Source organism: Capra hircus, chromosome 23 (assembly GCF_001704415.2).
Source record: "Capra hircus breed San Clemente chromosome 23, ASM170441v1, whole genome shotgun sequence".
Classification (NCBI taxonomy): Eukaryota; Metazoa; Chordata; class Mammalia; order Artiodactyla; family Bovidae; genus Capra; species Capra hircus.
The window spans coordinates 10,535,361-10,547,215 of NC_030830.1; the positions used below are offsets into that span (position 1 = coordinate 10,535,361).

General features: G+C 42.4%; 1 protein-coding gene across 1 annotated transcript; it reads left to right on the top strand.

The window, feature by feature from the left end:
- On the top strand, window positions 765–11,855 carry FAM8A1 (family with sequence similarity 8 member A1). The gene is made up of 5 exons (XM_018038725.1): window positions 765–1,599; window positions 2,605–2,725; window positions 4,570–4,693; window positions 5,170–5,309; window positions 8,500–11,855. The coding sequence occupies exons 1-5, from the start codon at window positions 876–878 to the stop codon at window positions 8,642–8,644; spliced, it is 1,254 nt and encodes a 417-aa protein (XP_017894214.1). The 5' UTR covers window positions 765–875; the 3' UTR covers window positions 8,645–11,855.

The window sequence follows — 11,855 nt, forward strand, 5'->3', positions numbered from 1 at the left end:
CACTCAGAGGAGGTTCCAAAGCCCCAAGATAGGAACAAGGCCTTTCCTGAACAGAAAATGAAAGGCAGGCGCCAAAGGTTTGAGACAACGAGTCTGAGGAAAGGCACAGTTTTGCTGAGGCAGGCTGTGTCTGCAGCAGTGGGAAGTAAGATATTGCACACTCAGGTTAGCTCCAGGACAAGGACAGAATCTAGCTCTTAAATCAACATAACCCCTTTTCTCTTACAATCAAGATCGCTGCAGCTGAGCCATACTACCTTGATAGGTCCTAGTTTGGTTATTAATTTCTTAACCTCTGAGGATATGCCTTGTATCACCTTGAGTACAAATGGGTGAAGGGACCAGTTAACTGGAATGAATGCAGGCGGAAATAAGTAACAGGTCCTGTGCTTAAAGACCAAAACTCGCGGATGCAAACGGAAAAGGCAGCGCTGACCCCCGGACCTCTCTCTGAAATCCTCCTCCTCCATCAGCTGTTCCTCCAGGAGCAGCCGGAGTCTACAACCCGTGAGACTATCTGGAGAAGCCTTGGGCCTTCAACTTCGTTAAAATCCACAAGAGGTGTGTGTGGGAGGTGGGGGCAGTGGCGGGCGCGGAGGGGTGATAGTTGAGCTGAACTAGCGATAATCCCAGAACGCCCAGCTGAGTAGCGCCTCAACAACCATAACCAGCTTGGCAGCTCCGAGCGCGGCTCCACGCCCCGCCTCCTTGCTCCGCTCCGTCCCGGCGACGTCCACGGGGCGGGGTTTCCGCTTCCGGTGGAGGATTGTTGACGCCAGCGGCTGCTGCGGTGGCCCCCGGGCCGTTGGGGAGGGGCCAGTAGGGAAGGGAGACGGCGCAGTGACAGGACCGCCGAGGGTGCCGCTGAGGCGACGATGGCGGAGGGGCCAGAGGAAGCCAGAGGCCGCCCTCCCGGGCAGGACGACGGCGGAGGGAACCAAGAGTCCGTTCCTTCCCTAAGAGGCCTTCCTGCCGCCGCCGCCCCACTGTCCCGGGACGGCCCGCAGGCCGAACCCCAGGCCCCGGGCCGGCCCCCAGCCTTGGGCCTCGCGGCCGCGGCTGACAAATCGGAGCCGCCGCGCGAGCTCGAGAATCGCGGGGAGGCGGCCTCCGGCTCCGACTCTGGCTCCAGCGCGGGGCTGCAGGAGCCGGCAAGCTGTGAGGCGTCCGAGGCCGCGGCCCCGCCGGAGAAGCCGGCGCGGCTGAGCGCCCGCGAGTACTCCCGGCAGGTGCACGAGTGGCTGTGGCAGTCCTACTGCGGCTACCTCACCTGGCACAGCGGCCTGGCCGCCTTCCCCGCCTACTGCAGCCCCCAGCCGCCCGCGCCCAGCTGCCTCCCGGCCGCCGGAGCCGCCGCCGCTTCCCCGGCAGCCGCGCCGCCGCCCCTCCAGCTGGGCTATTACAACCCCTTCTACTTCCTAAGCGCCGCGGCAGCCGGGCCCGAGCCGGGGGCGTCCGCCGGTATCACCACCCCGGCTCCGGTCGCCGGCCCGGCAGCCCGCGCCCCTCACCTGCAGCCGCCGGTCCGCGCAGCCGCGGCCACGAGGGTGGGACCGGCCGCCGCTTCGCGAGCCCCGAGCGAGACCGGGCGGCAGGCAGGTGAGAGGCTCTTCGGGGCACGTGCTGGGGTGGGAGGTGTGGGGCGGGAGCCCGCAGGCTCTGCCCTGCGCTTGTCGCTGCTGCTGCTGCCATTCGCCGTTGTTTCGCCGCGTCTCTCAGTTCCCAGGGTGTCCAGCGAGGCCCCACTTTCCTCTTCGTTTAGACCTGGCGCTCCGGATCCATTCCCTTACTCCCCGGACTAGTCGCTTGCAAACGTAAAGAAATGTTTGCTGCTCAAACCACTTGCTGTTACCTTGCTGTCCACTCTCTGGAGTGGGACCCAGGCTTAATTCTCCGATGGCAAAGCCGGTTTGGGGGGAGGGGAGGTGTTGGCCGGTAATGCTGGTAATAATCCAGAGATGGATTTATAGTTTATATGATAACTTTTATAAATTAGCGACAATGGAACTGACGGAGATGAGAGATTTTCATGAATTCAAATGGAATTATGAACCTTGGCTTAATCCTGTATATTGTCTGTATTGTATTGTCTCTTTACTTCTGTATGGATATTAGAATGTTTTGAATTGACACCTTTTAGTTTATTTTTATTTTATTCAGGTAATATGAGAAGTTGCCTGAATTTGATCCAGAATTTAGGATGGCAGCTTATTAATCACTGAATTTGTTAAATACATAGAAAGCCAGACAAATGAATAGGGGTAAGATGAGCCGCACAGGGTTTAATTTTCTGTCATAAGCTTGTAATTACTCGGGTTCTCATTTGAATCCCTGGTGAAATGTACTGAGTACTTTAAATAATGAAATTTACCTGTGAAATAATTTTTAAACATTAAGGGGGTAAAAACAGCTTTAAATTGCTATGAAGTAACATTGCTGTGTTTTAATAACATGCCCTATTGAAGTCAATACCAGTAGTTGTTTCAAGGTTATACAAATTTTTTATCAGTAAGTTGTACCTTGACTTTACATTCCCCATTCATTGCCTAGCTTGGGTTACAAGGGAACGATTAGTTTTCTTAACTTTTTTTTTTTAATTTACAGGCAGAGAGTATGTTATTCCATCCTTGGCCCACAGATTTATGGCAGAGATGGTGGATTTCTTTATTCTCTTCTTTATAAAAGCGACCATTGTCTTAAGCATTATGCACCTGAGTGGAATAAAGTAAGTTAAGGCCACTTGCAGGAAGGTTTTAATGTCTACTGTCTAGAGGTCTTATTTTAAGTTTTTTTCCATGCTTGCCAGTGATTGTGTGGATAACTTGTTTGCCAGGGTCAACAATTTCTTTATAGGAACTTTGTCAGATTTACTTTCTTGTTGGTTCTAAGAAATAACCACAAAAGAGAAAAACAACAAATACTGCAAGATGTGGGAGAATTTCACCTATAAAAGTAGGTAAAAGCTATCCCCAACCCTGGTTTGATTTTATTCAGTATTTTCTTAGGCTAGGTACAAATTTTTCTCTTATAATTGTTTTCAGAGTGGAGTACCTAAAGACAAAGGCATAAACTGTTAATAATCAGCTAGATGCCATTTCCAAATGGGGCTGCCTATATACTTCAGGCAAGTTCTAAATGAATTGCAAAGTGAGCCATTTATTTGAATAGTCTTCCTTTCAGAATAATAGTCATAATAGCAGTTATCACTTGGTAAGCACTTTGTACGTGCTGGACTTTGTATGGATTTTTTTTTGGCCACACCACACAGCATGTGGGGTAACCCGCACCACCTGCAGTGAAAAGGTGGACTCCAGGGAAAGCATGGACTCCACTGGACACAAGGGGGGGTTCCTGTATGGATTCATAAGCTTGCTACCACTATTAAGTAGAGATTAATACCTCCATTTTATTGAGATTGAAATTTGGACTTAAAAAAGGTTAAGCCCAGAATTTACAAAGGTAAATTTACAAAAACAGAGTTAAGTTCAGACCCTGATAGTTCAATTTCAGGGCCTTTGTCAGGAACCTGAATGGTTACCATGATTATATCTCTCCCTCCCTTAGCCCTACACATCCAGTCAAGTACTAACTCATTTCTGTCAGAATTTCAGTTTTCATCATTATTGCTTCTCCCTGGTCCCAGTCACATCATCACTTGCTTGGATTGTAACACAAGTCTTCTAACCGGTATCTCAGTTTACCATGTCCTGTCTTACATCTAATCTCATAAATTCTGATTCTGCCACTCTGCCACCTTAAAATCCTTCAGTAGTTTCTCATTGTCATTATAAGTCTTAATGTCTTCATATGTTTTAACAGATACCCTTGTTTCTTAAACTCCTTCCACGATGGCTCAGCAGTAGAGTCTGCCTGTAATGCAGGACATGGGAATGCAGGATCTTCCCAACCCTTCTTCATGTAATGCAGGATCTTCCCGACCCTTCTTCATGTAATGCAGGATCTTCCCAACCCTTCCCCTGGGTCGGGAAGATCCCCTGGAGGAAGACATGGCAGCCCACTCCAGTATTCTTGCCTGAAAACTCCCATGGACAGAGGAGCCTGGCATGCTGCAGTCTGAAGGGTCAGAGTCGCACATGACTGAGCATGAATGCTTTATTTCCTCCTCACTCACTTCTCACACATTTGAGCCACACGGAAATGGCTGTAGCTTCCATCGTACTCTCCAAGTCCTCTCATTAGTCCCGCTCTCTCAAATGTTTCCCTTAGGCGGGGCCAACTTCTTTTCATCCTTCAGATCTCAACTTAAATGTCATTTTTTCGAAGCCTCCACTAAGATGTGTTCCTGGTATGTGTTTCCAAGTACTCAGTGCTTCTCTGTTATACCCTTTCCCCACTTCATTACTTGCCATTTTATCCCCAGAGCTAGTACAGCGCTTACTCATGGTAGTGCTACTTATTTGTTGAATAAGATAATGTTTTGTGAAACTAGATAATTAGAAAAGATTAGTTTGTGATTTCAGTTAGAGTTTATGGCTTACCCTGATGAAAAAATACCAGTGCAACTGCTCTGGTAACACATTCTCTATAACCCAAAACTGTTTTTTGTAGGGATATCTCTAAGTTTGCTATGCATTATATAATAGAAGAAATAGATGAAGACACATCAATGGAAGACTTGCAGAAAATGATGGTTGTGGCACTTATATACAGATTATTAGTTTGTTTCTATGAGGTAAGCTACTGACTTCAACAAATATTTAACAATATAATTTTAGATTATCAGCCCAAGACAGAAATATTGTAATGGAGATTTTTAATCTTGTATTTGTCAGATGTCATTTTTCTAAATTTTAACATAGTACCTTTTCAAGTTAAAATTTTCTGAGCGGAGAAATTTTAAAATTTCTTGGTAATACATTTCAGTCGTTTGTCCAAAAATATTTTAAGTTGGTTGTGGAACATGTAGTGTGTTTTCCCATAGAACCAACTTACTGAAAAATATGGCTTATAGAGAAATAACTGCAGTAGACATCTTGTGGTATTTGAGGATGTTAGAGACCTACAGAAATGCATTAAAAGATTAAACTTTAAGTATTTCTATGGAATTCTTCCAACTTGAAAATGTTAGAACATTAACCATATGGCAGGAAAAGAATATTGGTATAGTTGAGCCACTAAGTTATTTTACAGTTATCCTTCTTTCCTTAGATAATTTGCATTTGGGGAGCAGGTGGAGCTACCCCAGGGAAGTTCCTACTAGGACTTCGAGTTGTGACATGTGATACATCAGTGCTTATTGCACCAAGTCGGGTTTTAGTGATTCCGTCCTCAAATGTTAGCATTACAACGTAAGTTCTTTTCTTAATCTACTATGTGCTTATGAATTACTGTACTTAAATGTTATCAAATGATGTTACTTAAAAAAGTGTTTTTAGGATGTTGGTTCTTCTTGGCATATAATAGACTTACATTTAATAAGTTTAAAACAAAGTTTGAATGTTTTTCAATAACATTTATTGACTCCTTTTCAGTATACACATCTTCAAGGGTAAGCATTTTATGGAGGCCACAATAATGAGAAGATTGGGGTGTGCTGCTCTCTGTATCAGTGCTCCAGGCCTACCTTTGTTTATGTTCTCTAGGTCAGTAGTTATGGAGTTTAGTTAACTATTCTGCCTTGAAGCTTCCTTTTGGTAACAGTTGTGAGTACCCCATCTTAAATAGGCAATAGGAGTTTTGACATGCTCCTGCTTTTCAGTGAAAGAGGTTGTAATACTCAAAGTATTCATGGCTAGCTGTTGGCATCTGGCTCTGGGGTAAGGTCTCAGTCAGTTGTGTCCGACTCTTTGTGACCGCATGAATCGCAGCACACTAGACCTCCCTGTCCATCACCAACTCCCAGAGTTCACCCAAACTCATGTGCATCCAGTCGGTGATGCCATCCAGCCATCTCATCCTCTGTTGTCCCCTTCTCCTCCTGCCCCCAATCCCTCCCAGCATCAGAGTCTTTTCCAATGAGTCAACTCTTCGCATGAGGTGGCCAAAGTACTGGAGTTTCAGCCTCAGCATCAGTCCTTCCAGTAAACACCCAGGACTAGTCTCCTTTAGGATGGACTGGTTGGATCTCCTTGCAGTCCAAGGGACTCGCAAGAGTCCTCTCCAGCACCACAATTCAAAAGCATCAATTCTTCGGTGCTCAGCTTTCTTCACAGTCCCAACTCTCACATCCATACATGACCACTGGAAAAACCATAGCCTTGACTAGATGGACCTTTGTTGGCAAAGTAGTATCTCTGCTTTTTAATATGCTACCTAGGTTGGTCATCTGAGGTTATTGATATTTCTCCCGGCAATCTTGATCCAGCTTGTGCTTCTTCCAGTCCAGCGTTTCTCATGATGTACTCTGCATATAAGTTAAATAACCAGGGTGACAGTATTGACATACTCCTTTTCCTATTTGGAGCCAGTCTGTTGTTCCATGTCCAGTCCTAACTGTTGCTTCCTGACCTGCATATAGGTTTCTCAAGAGGCCAGTCAGGTGATCTGGTAGTCAAGGCTATGGTTTTTCCAGTAGTCATGTATGGATATGAGAGTTGGACTGTGAAGAAAGCTGAGTGCTGAAGAATTGATGCTTTTGAACTGTGGTGTTGGAGAAGACTCTTGAGAGTCCCTTGGACTGCAAGGAGATCCAACCAGTCCATTCTAAAGATCAGTCCTGGGTGTTCTTTGGAAGGAGTGATGCTAAAGATGAAACTCCAGTACTTTGGCCACCTCATGCGAAGAGTTGACTCATTGGAAAAGACTCTGATGCTGGTATTGATTGGGGGCAGGAGTAGAAGGGGATGACAGAGTATGAGATGGCTGGATGGCGTCACTGACTCAATGGACGTGAGTTTGAGTGAACTCTGGGAGTTGGTGATGGACAGGGAGGCCTGGCATGCTGCAATTCATGGGGTCACAAAGAGTTGGACACCACTGAGCGACTGAACTAAACTGAGGTTGGTCATAACTTTCCTTCCAAGGAGTAAGCGTCTTTGATTTCATGGCTGCAGTCACCAACTGCAGTGATTTTGGAGCCCCCCAAAATAAAGTCTGACACTGTTTCCCCATCTATTTGCCATGAAGTGATGGGACCAGATGCCATGATCTTCGTTTTCTGAATGTTGAGCTTTAAGCCAACTTTTTCACTCTCCTCTTTCATCAAGAGGCTTTTTAGTTCCTCTTCACTTTCTGCCATAAGGGTGGTGTACAGATAGTGATAATGGAAGTTGTGGTGGTGAGTAGATGGTCATCAGCTGAGCAAAACAAGGTTCAGACTGGAATTGCTGCCAGAATGATTCAGAGTCAGATGGTTATATAAAGAAATATAGAGAGACTTTAGAAGCCTGGGGTTTGCTGATATCTTCAAAATTTCCTTACTTTTGTGATTCTCATATCTTGGGCTACTACTGTTACTGAGAATCAATATTGGCTAATATTTGTTGAACACCCTGTAAACCAGGCACTGTTTGGACACACCTAATAGTTGGTAGAAAATGAACCTAAAACCAAGTCAGTCTGGATTCAGAGCCCACATTCAGCTGCTGTGCTATTCTGTAACTGTTCAGTGCACTAAAAGGTAAAAATCTAATGATAGTAGAATAATTTCCCATTCTAAGCTCCTATTGAAAGCTTTTTAAAGCTTTCCTTAATCACAGGACAACAGGGACTTCTGTGGTGGTCCAGTGTTTGAGACTTCTCACTTGCACTGCAGGGGGTGGGTGCAGGTAGAATTCCTTATCAGGGAACTAAGATCCCACAGCACAGCCAAAAATAAACCACAGGACCCCGCAAAGAGAGTTGATAAACCAGTACATTAATGTGAAATGCTGGTGCTCTCCACAGAAGATAGAAAATAGTACTGTACTAAACCTCCTCAGTTTAGAAGATAGTGAAAACATACAGAAAATAAAGACATTAAAAGTAGTGAGTGACCATAGAAAAGGTAGTAAAGGGAAGTTACTCTGTTCTTTTGGCAAAATACTAGAAAATACTGTAAACTGTTAGCTCATATTCTCAGACATTATTGCTTTTCATCTGAAAGTTCTAAAGTCTAATTTTATGTTATGAAGTCTTTACAACTGGCCCAGGTGGTTTGATCATAATAATGCTGCTGCTAAGTCGCTTCAGTCGTGTCCGACTCTGTGTGACCCCACAGACGGCAGCCCACCAGGCTCCCCCGTCCCTGGGATTCTCCAGGCAAGAACACTGGAGTGGGTTGCCATTTCCTTCTCTAATGCATGAAAGTGAAAAGTGAAAGTGAAGTCACTCAGTTGTGTCCAACTCCTAGCGACCCCATGGACTGCAGTCTACCAGGCTCCCCCGTCCATGGGATTTTCCAGGCAAGAGTACTGGAGTGGGGTGCCATACTTGAAAGTAATTTAGATATAAAAGGTTAAAACTCTCAATTATACTTTGAATGTTTGAAATACATTTTGAACTTATAGTCTACTAATCTATGATTTTTCTTTTCTTTTTTTTTGGCTTTAATTTCTCCAGGTCCACTATACGAGCTTTGATCAAGAATTTTTCTATTGCTTCTTTTTTCCCTGCCTTCATCACACTGCTGTTTTTTCAGCATAATCGAACAGCCTATGACATTGTAGCCGGAACCATTGTAGTAAAAAGAAATGGGGTCAGATGATGCCCCCAAAAGCCGTGAATTCCATATTCTCTGGAATAATGACAAGACTAAATTATGTGTCAAGGCCATCAGTATCCCTGGGTTACATTAATTGATTTAGAAATTAAAGCAGTCGATCCAGTGTGATGCAGGTGACTATGCTGAAAGTATTGATGTTACCTGAATGCCAAAGAACTTTTCCAGAAGAAAAACCTGTTGAGTCCAAGTGTTAAAATTTGTATATCGAACAGAAAGCAAGTGGTGTCATCATCAACAACAGACAGTATATACTTAAGATCTAAGGTGTTAAAATTTGCTGAATACACTTTCAGCTTTGAAATCTCCAAATGAAACTTTAAATTATTTTGGTTTATCCCAAAATGATGGAATACGTCCAGTTGTGTTTTGTAAACACATTATTCTTTTACTTAACAGTCTGGAGGAAATTTTTTTCTTTGCTTTTTGCCGGGAGGGAGTGGGGACACACACTTTATAATCCACTTAGCTCCCATCCCAGGAGGTGGTGAGTTAACTACAAGGGCAAGGTTGAGGCCAGCGGAGCAGTTCCCTGATCTGAAATGTTAACACCTGTACTGCAGTTTACTGCAGGAGTGATGACTTAACAGCTACTCTTAATGCGTACACATGTATTTCAGGATAAGTATTGCATGATGAAAAAGTATTAAGTCATATTGCTATCTTATTTTTTTTTTTTTAAGAAAAAGGTAAGTTAGTGATTGCTTTTAATGGGGTGGGGTGGGGGGGTAAATTTTCACTGTAAATTTAAATTGAAATTCATGTGCAGATGTCTTCTGTACCCTAAATCGAACTATAAATATGTGGGGGAAAGTTAGTTCCATCAAACTGTGGCATATTTACTGTAAAACAATACTCCCAGTATGTGCACAGCATGAAGTATTAGTGCTCTTCAGTGTTCTGAGTGTAACTTCTCTTTATATACAGGATATTCACATACTAGTTTTAGTTTATTATACTCCATAACTTTTGAAACATCGAGGAGTTCAGTAATCCTGGCATTCCATGATTAAATATAGTAGCCTATGAAATACTTAGCAGTCTTCCCATTAGGGACTATTCTTTAACAAGAGCAGCATGTCTAGACACTGTTCTAAGTTCTTTGGTTCTGAGGGCCGCCAGCTCACGTACAGTCTGTCAGGGATGACGTTTTGAGGGAAATGTGTAATACTGTGTATTCTGTCGCTGAGTTGTGTGTGTGCTTTTGTTAGATGGCCCAGTTAGCTGTGCTGAGATATATCTGAACTAAAAGTTTTCTTTCTTAGGCATTTTCTGCATTTTCTCTATTTTTTCCCCCCAAAACACTAAGCTGTACTGAACAGTTCATATCTCAGGTGCTTACAGGATCAATGGAGGCTTTATTTTGGTCATAATAAATACATTGCTATATTACTGTATCAGTTTTTAAAGTGGGTCTTTTTGACATTTAAAATGTATTTTCAGTTTATAGAAACCTTAACAATGTCCTTAATACTTCTGATTGTAAAATTTCATAAACCATGGATTTAATATAAAATTATTTTAAAAAACATCACAGAAAGCCTGTTAGTTAAATATGTTAAATTACTAAACAGATCATTCACTTGTCGTTTCTGGGAAGATAAAGTGTTATGGCCCTTCACAGTAAACAAACCAAAACTATCCACTAACTTTGTTAAAGCAGATTATTAGGAAATGTTACATACTTGGTTACATAAATGGTTACATACTTAACTGATTAGTAGTGTATACATTATTGACATAAACACATCTCTTTGTCCTGGATTGGGAATTCGAGTTGAAATGTACTCTTACATATAGCTGTGGAATTCATCTTTAATGTATACTTTCCTCTCATATAACTGGATGGTTAACTACCTGGGCTATTTTTACTTATACAGTAAAACAAAAGTAAATACATAGTCCAGTTTTATACATTAAAATATTACACATCTGCTATACACAGTTGATTCAGATTAATATCTATATAGATGCATTTAGAGCTATCTCAGGATTCAAGTTAAACTATGTAGCCCTACAAAATAAACATTATTCCTACTCTGTCTGCCTTTACATGAAAATCCAAGTCTGATTATGAATGTATGACTTAGGGAAATTTTGGATTTCCAAATTTGAGGGGAAATAAATGACAAAATGGGGAAGGTTTTTTGGGATGGAGCCCTCTATTTTCAGTATACTTTATTATACTTCATTTATAGAAATGCTGACTTTTCTGTGTAGAGCCTCATACTGCAGCTCTACAGCCTAAAAAGGCAAAAAGAAAGCTGTCTTCACAGTATAAATATTATTCGTCACTTGTACAAGATAATAAAGGAACAAAAATTAGAAGTCATGCTGAGAACACAATTTCAATGAACATACCATACATAAAACGACAAAACAGGCAGATAATTTAGGCATCTAGAAAACCTACCCATTACTAAAGCAGCTTGAGTAGCCCCAGGACCTTGAGAAAAATGTGTATGCTGGGCTGAGGCAGGTGAGAGTGAGTGGTGGCAAGCAATGTGCTTTTAAATCCATGACTAAGAGAGAAAGCCAATACTTTCTGTGATACTCATGTGACATTGGTTCAGAAGCTACTGCTTTCTACCTAAATAGTCACCTCATTTCTCGCCAAATATTTAGGACTGAAAAAAAATGCATTATATTTGAGAATTTTGTTTAAATTTGTAGAAGTCTTCAGTATTTGTTTCAAATGACAATAAAAGTTGTTTCAACTCTTAAAAAAGGATTTTTTCCCTTAAGTAACTTGCTTGGGTGTATGGAGGCATAAATAGTTCCAGCAAAACAAAGACAGGAGTTGAAAAATTGTTGCTACTTGGGGATAAAGGGCTTTTTGATGGGAGCATGGGTATTAAATATTTTTCTTCTATACTTATCTCTATGAAAATAGGCTATTCTTCCTTTTAAAGAATATTCCTAAATAATGGCAGTATTCCTAAAATCTGGCAAGTATTTCAAGTACTTGCCACTTCTCACCCCTCTATGCCAAAGGCCAAAATTTATCAACATGTACTTGCCTGGGTAAAATTCATCTCAGATTGTATGCATATTTCCTTTAAGTTTCATTTATAGTATGGTGTGACCCACAAACAGTAATCTGATGGCCTGTCTACTAAATAAAAATTCAGCATTCTATTTTTAATAATTGATATGCCACCACTTTGTATTGTCTCAATAAATACCTGGTCACCAA

Excerpts from the sequence above, each read along its gene's own strand:
- FAM8A1 (XM_018038725.1), top strand. The coding sequence starts at position 876 with ATGGCGGAGGGGCCAGAGGAAGCCAGAGGCCGCCCTCCCGGGCAGGAC. Across the intron at positions 2,726-4,569 it reads ATGCACCTGAGTGGAATAAA|GGATATCTCTAAGTTTGCTA; the intron begins GTAAGTTAAGGC and ends TGTTTTTTGTAG. Across the intron at positions 4,694-5,169 it reads TATTAGTTTGTTTCTATGAG|ATAATTTGCATTTGGGGAGC; the intron begins GTAAGCTACTGA and ends TTCTTTCCTTAG.